At 43.1% G+C, this 20,000-nt stretch overlaps 1 protein-coding gene across 1 annotated transcript in view; it reads right to left on the reverse strand.

The window, feature by feature from the left end:
- Window positions 1–15,918: 15,918 nt before the first annotated feature.
- Window positions 15,919–20,000, reverse strand: part of rnf166 (ring finger protein 166) — a 9,840-nt gene continuing 5,758 nt past the window's right edge. Inside the window, exons 5-6 of the mRNA XM_083658429.1 lie at window positions 16,752–16,859; window positions 15,919–16,413 (exon numbers count right to left, since the gene is read on the reverse strand). Coding sequence (XP_083514555.1) covers window positions 16,348–16,413; window positions 16,752–16,859 — 174 coding nt within the window. The 3' untranslated portion in view covers window positions 15,919–16,347. The remainder of the gene's footprint in view (window positions 16,414–16,751; window positions 16,860–20,000) is intronic.

The raw sequence follows: 20,000 nt of genomic DNA on the forward strand, positions 1-20,000 counted from the left end.
AACACCACTAGTCTGGTTGTTGTCTAGTTCTCTGCAAAGACTACTGGATTAATTATCCAACTTGGCCAGGAGGCAAGTGGTTTATCCTGCTGTGAGGACCACACAAACTTATCCTGCTGGAACCACACAACTGTATCCTGCAGTAAATGGCCTGCATTTTATATAGCGCTTTTATCCAAAGCGCTTTACAGTCAGGAGGTACATTCACCCATTCACACACCGATGGCGGCAGGTTACCACACAGGGTGCTGGCACACCAACGGGAGCAATTTGGGGTTCAGTGTCTTGCCCAAGGACACTTTGACATGCAGACTGGAGGAGCCGGGAATCGAACCACCGACCTCTTTTATCCAAAGCGATTAGTGGACGACCCGCTCTACCTCCTGAGCTACAGCCGCCCCTGCTGTGAGGACCACACAACCTTATCCTGCTGTAAGGACCACACAACCTTATCCTGCTATGAGGACCACACAACCTTATCCTGCTGTGAGGACCACACAACCTGCAGCCCTGATCAGTGGGGAAAAAAGCAATCAGGTGTGATGAGTCGTCTGTCGTCCTTTTCTTCCGTCCAGACGGGGCTTTACGTTAGTCGAAGGAAGCCTTCAACCCAACTGGTAAACACGGCGAGGGATCTGCGCTGGTATCGCGCCTCCGTCTACTGGGAGTCGTTCGGTCTGATGATTGACCCGCATGGATGTATAATAGCCAAGGAATATGAGGTCATTTTATAGGAGCAGCACCTTAGGGTGCCAATACTGTTCCCAAGTCAAACTCTCTCTCCTCCAGTCAACAGATCGTTCAAACATCACTGAAGAAAGATCCAATATCCCATCACAGCACGACAAGGGGGACTGAAGGGTGGCCCTATTCCCTATTAGATACACCCGATTCCCTATTAGATACACCCTATTCCCTATTAGATACGCCCTATTCCCTATTAGATACACCCTATTCCCTATCAGATACACCCTATTCCCTATTAGATACGCCCTATTCCCTATCAGATACACCCTATTCCCTATCAGATACACCCTATTCCCTATTAGATACGCCCTATTCCCTATTAGATACACCCTATTCCCTATCAGATACACCCTATTCCCTATTAGATACGCCCTATTCCCTATTAGATACACCCTATTCCCTATTAGATACGCCCTATTCCCTATTAGATACACCCTATTCCCTATTAGATACACCCTATTCCCTATTAGATACACCCGATTCCCTATTAGATACACCCTATTTCCTATTAGATACACCCTATTCCCTATTAGATACACCCTATTCCCTATTAGATACACCCTATTCCCTATTAGATACACCCGATTCCCTATTAGATACGCCCTATTCCCTATTAGATACACCCTATTCCCTATTAGATACACCCTATTCCCTATTAGATACACCCTATTCCCTATTAGATACACCCGATTCCCTATTAGATACACCCTATTTCCTATTAGATACACCCTATTCCCTATTAGATACACCCTATTCCCTATTAGATACACCCTATTCCCTATTAGATACACCCTATTCCCTATTAGATACACCCGATTCCCTATTAGATACACCCTATTTCCTATTAGATACACCCTATTCCCTATTAGATACACCCTATTCCCTATTAGATACACCCTATTCCCTATTAGATACACCCGATTCCCTATTAGATACGCCCTATTCCCTATTAGATATGCCCTATTCCCTATTAGATACGCCCTATTCCCTATTAGATACGCCCTATTCCCTATTAGATACGCCCTATTCCCTATTAGATACACCCTATTCCCTATTAGATACGCCCTATTCCCTATTAGATACGCCCTATTCCCTATTAGATACACCCTATTCCCTATTAGATACACCCGATTCCCTATTAGATACGCCCTATTCCCTATTAGATACACCCTATTCCCTATTAGATACGCCCTATTCCCTATTAGATACGCCCTATTCCCTATTAGATACGCCCTATTCCCTATTAGATATGCCCTATTCCCTATTAGATACGCCCTATTCCCTATCAGATACGCCCTATTCCCTATTAGATACACCCGATTCCCTATTAGATACACCCTATTCCCTATTAGATACACCCTATTCCCTATTAGATACGCCCTATTCCCTATTAGATACACCCTATTCCCTATTAGATATGCCCTATTCCCTATTAGATACACCCTATTCCCTATTAGATACACCCTATTCCCTATTAGATACACCCTATTCCCTATTAGATACGCCCTATTCCCTATCAGATACGCCCTATTCCCTATTAGATACGCCCTATTCCCTATCAGATACGCCCTATTCCCTATTATACCTATTCCCTATCAGATACGCCCTATTCCCTATCAGATACGCCCGATTCCCTATTAGATACACCCTATTCCCTATTAGATACACCCTATTCCCTATCAGATACACCCTATTCCCTATCAGATACACCCTATTCCCTATTAGACCTATTCCCTATTAGATACACCCTATTCCCTATTAGATACACCCTATTCCCTATTAGACCTATTCCCTATTAGATACACCCTATTCCCTATCAGATACACCCTATTCCCTATTAGATACGCCCTATTCCCTATCAGATACTTAATATTCATATACTATAATTAGATGTTCCCCTTATTCTGTCCAACCAACTGACTGGGTGATTTAGGACCGAGCAGAACTGGAGAAGAATAGAGCAAGCGAAGATCTTCACATTCCTGTGTAACGAGAGAGAAGCACAAGTGTGCCGTTTGTATCAATGAGCAGAGCAGTGTTTGTGAATGCGTGTTTACGTGAATGTGTTCGTCAGCGCAGAGAAAAGACATTGGGAAATTCAGTTCTATAAGTATGTATGTTCTGTCCCTATGGCATCACTGTACAGTAGGTGCGTATCAAATCCAAAGGACTCCAAGTGACGTGTGCAAACGTTCTTCAAGGTTGTCTTGGAGAGAACACATTTCTCCTGAATGTGAGAGCAGAGATGTGTCATCTGTGGGCTTCATGCATTTTCCCATCTGATTCAACAAGGTCTCTATATTACTGTGACGTTGTTTGGAGGTGATGCGTCATTCTCACCATGAATCTTATGACTTCCCATTTGTTACCATTGTCCAAGTCACTATGCGATGGTTCCTTGGTTGGCAAGTAAAGTCCTTGTCATCGAAGCGTCATTGAAGACCGAAGAACACGCAAGAACGCAAGTTGAATTGTGTCTGGGTTCGTCCTCACTGTAGAAGCTCAAGAGACTCAAGAGCCCGGGGAGACCCAGGCTCAACGTCCTCACTGAGAAGCTCAAGAGACTCGAGATCCCGGGGAGACCCAGGCTCAATTCCGGGCAGCGGTACTTCCAGCTTGGTCAGACGTTCCTACAGACACAATTGGCCGTGTCTGCGGGTGCGGGACACCGGCGGTGGGATACGAGTCCTGCTCGCTGCACTAGCGCCTCGTCTGGTCGGTCAGGGCGCCTGTTCAGGGGGGAGGGGAGCTGGGGGGAATAGCGTGATCCTCCCACTGTCCCCCATGCTACGTCCTGCCAGTGACAATCCTCGCTGGCAGGCGAAAAGAAGCGGCTGGCAACTGCACATGTATCGGAGGAAGCATGTGCTAGTCTATAGCATGTGCTAGTCACCCTTATGCAGGGCACATAAGGGTGACAGAACACAGTTCACATTTGACCATATAAGTAACATGTTGTGTTGTCACTGAAGAAGGCTCCCTGTGAGCTGAACTACACTTGTTAATATAGAAATAGCCTAATACCTTACATTGAACACGTTGTGAACAGATTCAACAACAGACCCTGCTTTTAAAACAAAACAGTCCTGGGTCCTTCATTCTGCATTTCTATTCTTGGTTTACACTAAAATTGCTTTAAGTATATCTGGTCTCACAAACAGGAACACTCTCTTCTAAATGGTATAAAACCCCTCCGCTATGTTCTGTTCTATCAATAAAAATGCTATTTGGTTGGTGCGTCCTGGTAGCTCACCTGGTAGCACGCATACCACGAACGCCGGCCGACCCGGGTTCGAATCCGACCTGCCCGACCCGCGGTCCCTTGCCGCATGTCATCCCCTCTCTCTCTCCCCACATTTCCTGTCTGCCTACTGTCCTATATAAAAAATAAATAAATAAAAGGCAAAATGCCCCCCCCAAAAAAAAAAAAATGCTATTTGGTGAAATTATGTAAAACGTTGGATATAGAAAAGCACAGTAGCAGGATCTGTTATTGTATCTGTTCACAAACGTGTTAAATGTCACTTTCAGGGTATTTTTGTGGCCTGATTAAAATGAATGGGAAGTAAAAAACAGAACACTACAAACTGGTCCAGCTGCATCTGATCTGGGTGAGTAGTTTATATTCTGGTTTTCATGGTGGTTAAGTGCCAAATATCCTCCATGTTAAAACCAATTGGAATAAAGCTATGTTTACAAATGAGACTCCCTGACCCACCCAATATTGAAAAAGAATATATGCCTACATGAAGTAGTTTACTCAATTTGAAGGAGAATATTTTTTTCTGTACGCTAGAACAAGCTGAAATATTTTTATTCGAACCACTTGGTGTCCAGTCAACAGGCACTCATGTTTTCAAGTTTTCAGTGCAATTTTCTTTTACCATTTAGTTTTGTATATTTTTAGATATTGCATTTTATTTACAATTATCTTCACTTATAACAGGGCAGGAAAACGAGTTGTATTAGTCAATGTCTCTCTGTCCTCTCCAACATTCAATTTCTACTTTGTAATGCCCTTTTTTTGTATTTGCTCTGTGTCTGCGAACAGTCCTGTTCGAAATGACGACTGTACAACTTTCATTGTTGAAAGTTGTTTTGTGTATTGTGCCTTGTGTATTATTTACATTTTTTGTATGAAACATTCAGTTTTTGGAGAATGAATCCATGTTGGTTGGATAAAAAATAAATTGTAATTTTTGTATATATTTTATACTTTAATCAGTGTGTGTCTAAAAATAGCTAAATAAATGCAGTTAGTAAAAGCATTGATTCCCTAGAAAATCCCTATTGACAAATAAATGAATTCTCCTGAACAATTGAACCTCTTAGGGGTGCAGTGATAGTTATTGTTTTTTTTTTTTTTTGTATTTATCCGATACACACGCACGCACGCACGCACACACACACACACACACACACACACACACACACACACACACACACACACACACACACACACACACACACACACACACACACACACACACACACACACATCTTGTGAATCTTGTGTGAATCTTCTCCACTTCTGCCTGACTTTAATATATATATATATATACTGTATATTATGAACTCTTTTGTACTTTTGTACAATATATATATATATATATATATATATATATATATATATATATACATATATTGTACAAAAGTACAAAATAGTTCATATATATATATATATATATATATATATATATATATATATATATATATATATATATATATATATATATATAATATAGTACAGGAACAACTCTACTTTGCCCAGCCTTATTTATTTGACCAGAACTCCACCGAAAAACAATGCTGATTCATTTTGCACATAATCTCACACTATCTGAATTTTAAATTTCTCTAAAATGTGTTAATACTTCTGTCTGTGGAGAGACCAGACAGCCCGGCCCTGACCTATTTTGGGGTCTTGAGCCGTAGCTTTAGAAGCTTCTGCTTTAACTAGGCAGGGTGATATTTCCTGGTGATTGTGGTAATGCATGGAAACATTCCTGGTGGATCTGACAGGTGGAGACACACCGGCTGCATGCCGCCCTGGCGCCATGCCAAGACTGGTGTGTGTGAGTGTGTGTGTGTGTGTGTGTGTGTGTGTTATTTCCAGTTGCTCAGCACAACAGCTGAGAGAGCAGCTCCTCAGACATGCTGCCACCCTCTCCCTTCGATTCAGTTATCACCGTGAATATCAGAAGCAATATTGCCAAAACACTCAATAAAATGTGCATTCTAACCAGCACACAACAGTTGATACAGTCAACCATACTGAACTGAGCAATGATTTGGATAGAAAAAAGGTGCTACATAATAATATCTAGATAAAAGTTAGTAATAACACTTCCTAAATTCCTCAATTTAAAACATCCAGTTCATTCAAGAGCCACTAATGATATTGTAGTAACTGTTATGTGTGTGCTGGTCTGTCTTGTTCATTATCGTGTAGGCGTTTGTGTGTGTGTGTGTGTGTGTGTGTGTGTGTGTGTGTGTGTGTGTGTGTGTGTGTGTGTGTGTGCTGGTCTGTCTTGTTCATTATCGTGTAGGCGTTGTGTGTGTGTGTGTGTGTGTGTGTGTGTGTGTGTGTGTGTGTGTGTGTGTGTGTGTGTGTGTGTGTGTGTGTGTGTTAGGGTTAGGGTTAGGGTGGTCATGAGCAGGGTTAGGGTTAGGGTTAGGGCAGGTTGGAGCCATATGGTCGTCTGATGCACTGATTGACATGGTGAATTGGGTGTGTGGGATGGATGGGGGCGGGGGGGGGGGTGAAGGGAGAGAGAGAGAGAGAGAGAGAGAGAGAGCATCATTTGCTGCCCAATATGTTGACAAAATAGCACAACATAACATAACACATACACCATATAAAAAAAGTCAGTATGTGGCAGCCCTCACTATGTGCTGTGGGCTCATTGCACTGTACTGATTGGTTGCTTTCAGTCTGCAGGTCCTGGCTGGGCAGAGGCTGTGCCTGCTTGATCAGAATCAGAATCAGAATCAGAATCAGAATCAGAATCAGAATCACTTTATTGCCACAATATGCAAGTTACATGGAATTTGTCTTGGTGCCTGCATGCCATACAGTGATTAAGTCAACACAAAAAAGACTCAATATTACTAGTGCAAAAGATCATATACACAATGTGCTTAAGTTTGTGTGTATGTACATTAAAATCAATATACATTAAAGACCCACATGAGTTCATGATAAGCTGATCTGGAGCACCTGATTTGAGCTGGCTGTTAACTCTCATTCTCTCTCTCCTCCTCTCTCCACCTCTCTCCTCCTCTCTCCACCTTGTTGGGTTTGCTTTGAGCTCAGGCTCTTTTGGATCTTACTTTCATACATCTCAAACATCTACACTACACTACCCACTCATCCACACATTCAGTAACATTCACTACTGATGTTACTGACTGACACATCGAACCTTATTTTGAGTAATTTATTTACTTTATAATAAATACTTTTTGTTTTGCCTTTAAAACATGTGTGGTCTCCCCTCATTTGTACAGTCCACTGTTACAGTTGGTTATGGTGTGATTTCAACAAATATTCTGCCAAAATGACAATGAAAAACCATTTCACGAACGGTTCAAACTTGAAAATATGGCCACCCGAAAAAGATTCCGCTTTGAAAATATGGCCACCCGAAAAAATGTCTGCTTGGTAAAAAATAGTAATCATACTACACCTGTAGTATGATGAACGTTTCCCCTGCCCTACACCTGTAGTATGATGAACGTTTCCCCTGCCCTACACCTGTAGTATGTTGAACGTTTCCGCTGCCCTACACCTGTAGTATGATGAACGTTTCCCCTGCCCTACTACACCTGTAGTATGATGAACGTTTCCCCTGCCCTACTACACCTGTAGTATGATGAACGTTTCCCCTGCCCTACTACACCTGTAGTATGATGAACGTTTCCCCTGCCCTACACCTGTAGTATGATGAACGTTTCCCCTGCCCTACACCTGTAGTATGTTGAACGTTTCCCCTGCCCTACACCTGTAGTATGATGAACGTTTCCCCTGCCCTACACCTGTAGTATGTTGAACGTTTCCCCTGCCCTACACCTGTAGTATGTTGAACGTTTCCCCTGCCCTACACCTGTAGTATGATGAACGTTTCCCCTGCCCTACACCTGTAGTATGATGAACGTTTCCGCTGCCCTACACCTGTAGTATGATTAAGACCACCTGTTGTTTGCTACCAACATGGTGATGTAATGGAACACTATGAATAGTAACTGTCTGTGCAGTCAGCCAGGTTCATTTTCAATCTAGCGAGATGCTATTCTAACACCATGCAGTCCTATAAATACACGGGAAGCTGTTATATTAAGCTTGAGGGCAGCTCTCCATTGCATAGTGTGTCAGTAATACAAGACAGTGCTAGCTGTATTTAGCTTCTGTGGAGACATGCAGCCTATTATTAGGCTACAATATTAAGGCCAACGGATACAGTAAGAAGTGGGAGGGGGCTATTTTGGTTCTGCTGAAATGACCTCAGACCCTTTATACACATAGACACACGCACACACAAGCACACGCACACACACACACACAGACACACACACACACACACACACACACACACACACACACACACACACACACGCACACACACACACGCACACACACACACAGAGTGAGGAAAACCCGCACTACAGACCCACACACAGTCAGATTATGGAGCTATTTTCCACAGTGAGTGTGGGGGTGTTTATATAAATTCCCTGCCTAGCCGCAGAACACTGACACCCTGTGAATGAGCACTATGTGGTACACTTGTTGTGTGTGTGTGTGTGTGTGTGTGTGTGTGTGTGTGTGTGTGTGTGTGCGTGCTTGTGTGCGTGTGTGTGTGCGTGTGTGTGTGTGTGTGCATGCGTGCGTGTGTGCGTGCTTGTGTGTGTGTGTGTGTGCGTGCTTGTGTGTGTGTGTGTGTGTGTGTGTGCGTGCGTGCGTGTGTGTGTGTGTGTGTGTATGTGTGCGTGCGTGCGTGTGTGTTTACTTAAGTCGAATTTGGGGACACACACCCAACAGTGCATTGGGGACAGTGGGTGCAATTGGGGACAAAAGCCGTGTCAGGTTCAGTGGTTAAGGTTATGGTTAAGGTTAGGTTTAGGTTTAGGTTTAGGTTTAGGCAAGTAGTGATTATGGTTAGGGTTAGGGTAAGTCTCAGGGAATTCATGTACGTCTAGGTGTGTGTGTGTGTGCGTGTGTGTGTGTGTGTGTGTGTGTGTGTGCGCATGCACGCACGCTTGTGTTTTCTAATTAGGAATGAGGGATGGAGAAGGTCAGAGGTAGTAGCAAGTGGAGAGGAGGGGCTCTCTGTGTTGCCTTCTATTGAGAAAACCAGGTGTTACTCATACTTTAATGCAGAGACAGACAAGACAATTGGGACGAAGAGGGCAGTAACACCAGTTTGCATACCCGGTGGAAAGGAGGCAGGCATTTCGCCTCTATTCATTGTAATCATCTGAAGAAGGACTTAGGACCTAAATGTTATTCTTTCTGTTAAATAAAACTTTTTGCATTTGGAGACAGTGTGCGGGAGTTATTTTCTTTTGATTCAGTCAGGTTTTCCCTCCTCTGACGCACCTGTTATCCTTCATGATGGGATAGATGCAACAAGGAAAGTTGAATACCGTTTTAAACCTTCCTTGTTTAAGGCCATAATGTAGCCTACTATGCAATTGAACATGGTTGTGACGTAAAACCATTTATCTACTAAATTTAGCTCTGGTAGACGAAGGTAATGTTTCTAGCTAGCCTACCTATCTCTTCACATCCAAAATTGCTGCAGGCAAGAAGACATTTTCCATATTTTGGCAAAATGAAATGAATAAACAGACTAAAAACAAATGTTACACAAACGGATAATTTGCTTGATCCCAGACTGCATCCAGTGAAATGCAGACAAATCGATAGAACAAAGTGATGCAACACAACTGTGTTGAGTGACATCACTCATTACATCACAACTGCCCGAGTGACATCACATTTGGGGAATTGTGTGTTGCGCCATCGGCCCTTGAATCCCAGTTGCTCGAGTGACATCACAGTTGTGCAGCTGTGCGCCATCGTGGAACTGCGCAACCGTGTGCCATCGGCTCTCCAATTATAGTATTCTGCTCGAGTGACATCACTCATGACATCACAACTGCCCAAGTGACATCACAGTTGCGCAATTCACAGTTGGGCAACTGTGTCCCCGTGCAACTGCATCGGCTCATACTACATCACAGTTGCTCGAGTGACATCACTGATGTGATGATGACATCACAACTGCCGGAGTGACATCACAGCTGGGCAAATGTGCGCCGCGTCAATTTTTGCCCAGAAGTGATGTCACTTTTGTGACACAAAACGTGACTGACACCGCTACCCACCTCATGATGTGGAACCTCACTTCCATCACTTTCGTGACTGACAGACACCCAGACAGACAGACACCGCCCACTTAGCCAATTTTAACTAAGAAGATATATCTCGTGCGGCGCACAATTTCTAGGAGACTCTGAAGACGATGCGCCATGGGCACAACATGTTGTGGGATTTATGACATCACTGATGATGTCACTGATGATGTCCCGATTTGCATCACAAATCACTGTTGACGTCACTGTTGATGTCAAAATCGTGACTAACAAATACTGCCAGCAAAATTGTGACTCATAAACACTGCCCAACCCGCAATTTTATATATGGCTGGACGGACCTCCAATATGGCCGCCAGGTTGTCTTATGCCACCCAAAAGCCCCGCGTACATAAAGCGATAAAGCAGTGGAGGAAAATAGATTTTGAAAAAATGCAGAGGAGGGGAAGGGGTGGTTGTGGAGATATCGGCTAGATAGAGGAAAGATAGCTTGATATATCTGTCCACTTGCTGTGGAAAATCAGCTCAGTGAGGTCGCGACAGGTGCTGCTCGCTAACATTTCCAACCATGCCAAACGACACCCCCACCTCTTTTTCCATCAGAGGTGGGGGTTTGTGTGTGTGTGTGTGTGTGTGGGGGGGGGGGGGGGGGGGGGGGCTGGGGGTGGAGTCATCACTTACAGTCATCACTATCTCTGCATATTGCGAACCACCCATAACCTCAGGGTCAGCAAGGGATAGGCCTACTTAGATCATAGACAGAGATAAGATAGAGGTAATTCCCTCTGGGTATTGGTGTGTGTGTGTGTGTGTGTGTGTGTGTGTGTGTGTGTGGGGTGGGGGGAGTTGTGGTGATGGGGGTCATCTGTTGATCTAATCAGTATCAATAGCAAGTGTTTATTTGCTCAGAAAACGATATAACGAGTAACACGAATGTTACTCCCAAAAAGTTATTAATATCTTATGAAATGGCTAGAATACAGGTTTGGTTCCCATGACACATGAATGGCTGTGGTCCCCTGAGGAAGGTTTTGGTAATAATTGAACAGTTTTGAGATCAAATCAGAGTTTCGCTAGCAATAGCCCACCTAACCTCACTTTCAAGACGTCGTGGTAAAGCTGTCTTAAAGAAATGTGAAGAAAGTTGGCAAGTTGAAGACAGAAAACAATGAAAACCCTAAAAACGTTTAGCTAAAAACAACCGAGTTCAGTGTTTTTCTTTTTATTTATGGGGGAAGAAAAGAAAAAAACTGCTACAAATACATTAGAATACTGTTTTGTTTAAAACCCCAAACAGTGTAACTGGAAAACCCACACATCATCACCATCTCCAGCAGCAGTGTCACTGCAAACATTTCTTAATAATTATTGGTATTAATACCGTTTCAAAAGAATAGACACACACGCATACACACACACACACACAATAGACATTGGACCATAGACTGTATAATAATAATCGGACGTACACATGAGCAGAGAAATATCATTTGTTAATGCCATGTGAACCCCACGTTTCCATCACTGCTTTGGGTCACAGCAAGTCTGATTTCTGCCTTATGTCAAATCTACTACTTTGGGGATGTTAATCTTTTTCACTCCTGGGCCAAAGTTATTTATATATACCGGGTATATATATATATATATATAATCTCATCCAATACATCCAGACTAATAAAAAACGTCACCTAATCAATTCAATTACAGACATCGCCAGTCAAAAGAGGAATCCAACATGGCATCCAAACATCTCTTCTTCAAACTGTTGTCATACGCAGGCATCACAGAATACAACTTTTTGCTCTGGAATCGTTTAGAAGATCCGGATGCAGTTCCTCTTTTCAGCCATTGCTGGACAGATTGTCGATTGACGTCTTACATACAGCGTTCCCTCATGCCAAATTCTACTTTTCATAATTAGGTTGGACTCTGTGAGCTAAAATGACCTTCCTTCCTGGATTGCTAATCGTCGTTTTTCAATCTAGTTCCCATCTAATGTAATGAATGAGTGAAACACATTGGAAAAGACATTCTGTAATGTGACTTTCCCTCTCTCAGAACTCCATGAGAATCAAGGAATTCCATGACCAGTGGGAACCCTGTAAATATGAGATTCTTCTGAAGAATCGTTTCTACTGGAGACCTATCATGGATCGTTTCTATTGGAGACCTATCATGGATCGTTTCTATTCGAGACCTATCATGGCTATATATTTATATTGGAGACCTATCATGGCTGTACAAAGTTACACGGTGAACATCGAATAAGGATCAGGTTCTCTTCACCCATCAGTCGAGGAATTACAAAACTGACACAGATCAATGTCTATATGAGGTCAATTGAAGCCGTTAGGCCATGTTCACATTACAGGCAAATCTGAGTTGCTGATAAAGTCATTAATCATCATTATGTTGATTGGTTTCCCAAATCTGATTCTCAAGTCGGATCTGTGTGTCCAGCCTATCTGCATGGGTTGCTATGGTAACAACGTGGGCATCAGTAAATACGTACGTTGGTGACGTGGTTTTCCTGCACAGAAGCATTTGATGACGAGTTGCGAGTAACGTTCAAATCAGATTTGGTGGATCTGCGCGTCCGCACTGAAGACACATCAGTCAAAAGCACATTTGAAGCAGATTGGAAACTACCTCCATATGTGGTTTGGGACAAGTGACACAAATCAGACTTGGAGCATCCAGACTCATAAAACCAATCTGGATAAAGTCATTAATAGGTCACTAAAGTTCACAAATCAGATTTGGCCTCCTAGTCTGAACATGGCCTTAGTCTTCCGTGTGAAGCAGAACTTCTGGAGCAACAACTCTGTGCGTGGACAGAGGTCAAACGTGGTGCGTATCCTCACACCTTTGGAAACAAAGCAAACGCAAAGATTCAACACAGAATCTCTTCAGGAGATGTCTCCTATTCACACGTTTAAATATGGAGAACAACATCAGAACATTATGAATCTGTGGCTTACAAACATCTATAAAAGAGCCTTACTATTATAGCATGAGTACAAAAAGGATCATAATAAACAAACCGAAGAAACTAAACTTCACCAGACATGAAAAAAATCCCTTGTTGCAAGAGTTGTGACATCTAATTAAAAGAGGGTGAGACTTACTCAAAGTGCAAAAATAGTTTTAATTTGTGTTCAGGATTTCTGTCTTTATACTTTGAGCGAGATACACAACTCCTTTAAACTCTGAACTGATTTTGAAAGTGGACCTCAGCTCAGGTTGTATAAATTGCAATTCCCAGTTGACTTCATCTAATGACTTTGGCCAGATATAGACTACAAACGCATAAACAAACAAAACACACAAACAAAAACCTGGCATATACTGGAAGAACTAAAAACATGAATCTAGAAAATACCTTTGTCACAACAATGACTTCTAACCCCAACACTTAACAAGGGCTTTGTCAACCTCCTTGTTTACATTCCTTCTTTCATCTACCCATTCATCAACAAGCTAATAACGGATAAGCTGAAGAAGCAGCAGCTCAACACAAGATGAAGGAACTGTATGACACCACATGAAGACATGAAGACACATGACAGACCAATACAAGACACGATGGAAAAACACTCGCACAAAGCAAGAAGACCAGCTGAAGAGATGAGCCGAACACTTCAGGGACGTATTGAACAGACCCATAACCAACAGAACCAGCCAACATCCCTCCATCCAAATACTCCATACAAGTCAAGACCAACAAGCCTGAAAACCAAAGCACTGGGACCTGACGGAATACCTCCAGAAGCCATCAAAGCAGACGAGGAAACGCCAACCATACTACTCCACAAACTCTTTGGACAGATTTGGGAGAAAGAAAATGTGCCAAGCGACTGGACAGAAGGACACCTGGTGAAAAACCTTCAAGACTGTTAACAACTAGAGGGGCATCATGTGCCAGGAAGGGAAGGTGCTCAGCGGGATCATTCTGGACAAAGAGCTCAGAGAACAAGCAGGTTTGCGACAGGACAGATCATGTACCGACCACATTCCCACCCTTGGCATCATTATAGAACAGACGTTGGAATGGAACACCTCTCTCAACCTCACATGCATCGACTTCCAACGAGCATTTGACAGTCTGGACCGAGACACCTTATGGATCTCATGCTAACCCTAACCATCATACAACAACTTTATTATCTACAATCATCCTGCAGAGTCATACACAACGCACACTGAAAGCTTTACATGGCAGGGCTGTTTGCTGTCTCTCTTTCTCCCTTCCTCTTGGCAGTTGACTGGATTATGAAGACCACCATAGCCTAACAAAACCTGGGCATACAGTGGACACTTTGGTCCCAATTAGAAGACCTGGGCTTCGCTGATGATATAGTCCTCCTGTCACACACCAAAATACAGAATAATGCAGACCAAAATCACAAAACCCGCCACAATCGCAGCCTCCACATCAATAAACCAAAAACCAAGGTGACGAACATCAACCATAAAACAGACGATGACATAAACATGGACGGAGAGGTCCAGTACTGGAAGAGGGGAGGACAGAGGCAGTGACAAAGACATACAAACAAGAATGTGGAAGGCAAGAGCATCCTTTTCAATACTCAGGACAAATAAATATGGAATTCAAAGCACATCTCCACAAAAAATAAACTCTGCAGTATCTTCATCATCTAAGTAAGTCTTGAACTCACACACCAAATCAGTTTTAATTTTACAGGGCAGAAACCTGGAGAACCACAATAGCAACAAGCCATAAACCTCAAACCTTCATAAACAGATGCTTACGACACATCACATCCAGGGAATCTAGTGGCAGAAGAGCTCTGGCAAATCACAAAACAAGAACCAATTGAAACACAATTCAAACGCTTGAAATGGGGCTGGATTGGGCATACCCTGAGGAACCACTCTGCAACCAGACAGACCTTGACCTGGAACCCACAGGGGAACCCTAACCCTAGAACCCACAGGGGAACCCTAACCCTAACCTGGAACCCACAGGGGAGAAGAAAGCCAGAAAGAGCCAGGAACAGCTGGAGGTTTGTGGAGGCACAACTCAAGGAAATAGGAACATCCAGGGAGGAAGCAGAGAAGTCTGCCCAACACAAAACCAGCTGGAGAAAGTTCAAGAATGACCTATGCTCCCCAAAGAGCAGAAGGGTTTAAGTCAAGTCTTTCATCTACCATGAAATGTATTTAGACAAATCATTGGACAAGAATTAAGATGATACAAAAATCTGTTTAACGGAATTCCAACTATTCTTCAAAAGACTAGAATTAAAGTGCAACATGAATCATGATGAATGCATTCTTGTGTGATATATGAAATGATATCATCCATAGCACAGAATTGGACGACGCTTCAAACAAAACCACATCATTGTTCCTACAGAAAATATTTGTGTGTGTGTGTTCACTGTTCCTATCATTATGGCATAAGCTCTGCATTTCTGGGAAAGGGCTGCCCTCTAGTGGTCAAATTATATTATGAAACAACTGTATTAAACCAGTCCCTGTGTGTGTGTGTGTGTGTGTGAGTGTGTGTGTGTGCGCGTGTGAGAGAGTGTGTGTGCGCGTGTGAGAGAGTGTGTGTGTGCACGTGTGAGAGAGTGTGTGTGTGCGCGTGTGAGAGAGTGTGTGTGTGTGTGTGTGTGCGCATGCGCGTGCGCGTGTGAACAGCAGCCCCAAGTTTGTGAATCAACTTTAATGTCCTCCAAACGTTGTGGACACATCTGACCCATTCCTGTTATTATAATAACATATTAATATTATAATAACTGTTATTAGTGCACTGGTTTGAAACGGAAAAGTTTTCCAAAAATATATCTCTCTTTTTAATCTTTTATCTTGACAGATGCATCATAAAAATATTCCTCGCAGCAAGAGTCGAATAAGCAGATAATGGTAGAGTGGAGGTTAAAACTCAGTCCAGCTGTTCCATCCTTGATTTTTGCTTGTTTCTTCCCACAGTACTAATATCTATAGATCGGTCCAGAAACAAATCCTTGACATTTCCTAGTAGCCTTTTCCCTTCTGCACGGTGAGGAAGGAAACGAGGGTATCATCAGCTAGAAAGCCGACTGGATCTGTCATCTAGGTTCCTACGTGGAGAAAGCCTGCAGCACTCTGGGGCAGGTTGTGTTTGTTGCAGGGTAGAGGGATGGTAGGGCAACAGCAGGGGTTTGGCAGGGTGGCTGACAGGGTGGCTGACAGGGTGGGAGGAGGGTGTTGTCAGTTTTCAGCTAGAGACAGTGCCAGGGCTGCCTGCAGTGCTGCCTCTTCATCAATGCTGTAGTCCTGAAAAACACATCAGGCACAAAACTCAGGTGTCAGGAAATCCAAAACCATAGACAATCTAACCAAATCTCTTCTATAGGCTGTCCATTATGTAAGACACAATACAGACATTATCTGACAACTCTAAGTTTTGACTATATACACACACATATGTTCTTGAAGAGTGTGAGGTAGATAATGACCAATCATTTTTGGGTGAGCTATTCCTTTAATGTCCTGCATGTAGACATTAGTCATTAGAATCATTATTTATTTAGTCAAACATGCTGTTAATTTGTCTGATGTGGTTAAAAATAATAGAATAAAATCACAGCCCACCCCCCCCCCCCCCCACTCACCACAAAGGTGTCATAGGAGAACTTGTGTCTGTGGAGGAGATGCTGGAGGAAGTTAGAGCTCTTATAGCTGGGGTCTCCCCACGGCATGGCTGAACACACTGGACACACCTGGCGTCACACGCACGCACGCACGCACGCACACACACATTAGGGCTTGTGTCTACACATGTCAAAATGGCTAAGTCACTGTCATAAGAAGACTATTTGATTTCAGAAACAATGAATTTAAAACAACAGCTGAATTTTGACAGATTCTTCCAAACACTCATTCGAGACCATCCAGGGTAGTCATGTTGACAGCCTGTGGCAGAAGTGTCAGGTGTTGGTTCCTAACAATGTTATTGTAGTTAACTAAAACGAAACCAAAAACTACAATTTGGTGTGAAAAAACATTGTAGTTACGGTAATTGATTCTGAAAAAAAAAAAAAAACTTCATACTGAAAAATGAATTTAGTTTTACTCTGTCAATTTGGTCAAATTTGTCGCTAATATGCCATTTTTACGTGCAATCATGCTGAATCTTTCAGGAAGTGTAAATAGCACCACTGTGGGTAACCTAACGGAGCCAGATATTTTGAATTAAGTCAAGTCAAGTCAAATTTATTTGTATAGCCCTAATTCACAAGCATGTCTTCGACAGATGTTTTTAGACAGAATATTTCTAGCTAAATCTAGCTAAGCACTATCAATAAAAAGGATTGAACAATCAGCAGAACAAACGGTATACTGGGACTGGGCAATACGGTTGAAATCCATATGACGATAATCACAGGGTCAGTTTTGATACATACCAATGTATAGCCAATATGGTTCATAAAGTCACATTTAGTAATCCAATTATAATAATTACCTGGCAATTGTCATATTAGGTCATTAGGGCTGACTAAATGGGCAAAAATGGCTAATTAGTGGCCAAAATGACTCGACACAGGTTCAGCACCATAGAGAGCTCCAGAGTGGAGGAGCACACAGGTGAGCGGAGTTGGAATAAGCCAGTGAAGTGGACTATGAAAACCCTCTGGGGAGAGGAGAGGCTGTATGCAAACTCTGTGAGCGAGGCCTGCAGCGCAATGGCCGTGCAGCCCAATACACTGCACGGGTACTCTGCTAGTGCAGTGGTTCCCAACCTTGGGGTCGCGACCCAAAGTGGGGTCGCCTGGAATTCAAATGGGGTTGCCTGAAAAAACAAAAACAAAAAAACCCCCCACTACAACACATAATTTAAAGGGATACGCCAACATTTTGAGAGTTCAGGCCATTTGCCATAATTACCGATATTAAAACTAGAATGTAGAAGCCTTTATCTTCACTCTGCGTGCAGTACAAACATCACTGCTACTTAGCACAGCGCTACAATGGCTCTATGGTACTTTTGCCTACTCCCGTTCAGTCGCCCAAAATACACATTCCAACAGCGCCAGAAACACTCACATGTACATGTTGTGACTCGTGTACTCTCCACACGGTGAATAATAATACAAAGTTACATGTTGTGACTCGTGTACTCTCCACACGGTGAATAATAATACAAAGTTACATGTTGTGACTCGTGTACTCTCCACACGGCAGGGCTCGACATTAACGGCTGCCCGGTTGCCCCGGGCAACCAAAAAAAACATGGGGCAACCATTTCTCGGTCTTTGGTTGCCCCAGGGGCAACCACGATTTAACATGCAACAAAATATGTACAGCAGCAAACAGCAAAATATACACCAAATAAATGTTTTAATACTTGTTGTGAGTGACATATATGTGACATTTTATTGCTGTTACAATCGAAACGATGTTACTAATTACCAGTCGGAACCTACGTGATGCATGCTGCACGTGCGGTATGACTGGGACAGGTGGGGCTGCTCGCACACAATCACAGCGGCTGCAAGACGCAAGAAGAACCTCGTCCGCCCGCAGCCCCGCACAGAAACAAAGGACGAGGAAATTGTCATTGAGGTGAAATACCCGTGCGTCTTTGAACGGGACGGAAAACGAATGCTATACTGCAAAGCATGTAGCCTACAACAAGCGCTTAGGTCTCATATGCTTCCCGCATCGGCGAGTGTCCACACGGAAAAGTGAGTTAAATCAGCAGACGCGCCCCTCCACAAGGCTGCTGTGCAGACGGTTTTCGCCTGGCTGTGCACACCCCGAATTGTGTAACTACGTGGACGCGGCTGGGCGGACAAAGTGGAGTTTTCAAGACTCCAGCTCACTTCCGCGAGCAGAAACCCACACACAGTGTATAAACGCTCCACACGTTTCCTCGTCAAGATTCAGTATCTCTCATTTCCGTGCGACAGCCCAAACTTCAAGCATAATTCCAGCATAACGCTATACTGCAAAGCATGTAGCCTACAACAAGCCTACAACATACACCTCGATCAGGACATCCTTCAAAAACGTTTTACCACCGCGTATATGTGCTGAGAAATGATTTGCATCCCTGGCCTGTCAGCCTCTCATACGGGGTGAGAGAGAGAGGGATTGCAGGGCCGCTTCTGGGCCTTTTGGGGTCCTATGCAACATCAGAGTGGGGGCCCCAAACCACTGTCATCATAGTATCCCTGAATGAACATGAGGAGGGCAGGCCCGGCGTTAGGGGCGGGCCTGACCGGGCCGGGCCTGACCGGGCCAGGCCCCCCCCATTTAACAAATTGGCCCCCCCATTCAATTTTTTTTTTTTTTGTTGCTAAAAACGTTTTTCCGTTTTTCTGTTTTAAAGTTTAACATGGAATCTGGCTGTCATTAGGCATTGATTAACTCAATGCTATTGCTAACTGTTACTTTGAACATCCATTTGCAATGATTCTGGCTGGATATTAACTATTGTAAATTTGTCACAATGAATGCAATTTGTGCACAATGTGTAAATACACTTAATATTGATTGTTTAGGCCTAATTATTTGTAAAGTCACAACACATTAGAGATGTGTGTAGTTCTTCACAGATTTAGCCTCTTCATTTTGCTCTCAAATGCACCAGGTTGACGAATTTTACTTTAAAATGTACAAAATCTTCTTCCGGGGGAGAATCCCCCCGGATGCCCCTTGGGTAGCTTGGCCCCCCCAAGCTAGGGGCAGGCCCCCTCTGTAACTTGGGTCTGGAGCCGGGCCTGGAGGAGGGTAGGCTACTTAATTATCAATAACGCTTTTAATTAATAAATTAAGCACAATATGAACAATAACTGTTGAAAAATATATGAAAATGAAAGTTCACAAATATTAGTTAAATCATTTTAGTGCAAATGCAT

This window comes from Poromitra crassiceps (assembly GCF_964638095.1).
Source record: "Poromitra crassiceps genome assembly, chromosome: 22".
Taxonomy (NCBI): Eukaryota; Metazoa; Chordata; class Actinopteri; order Beryciformes; family Melamphaidae; genus Poromitra; species Poromitra crassiceps.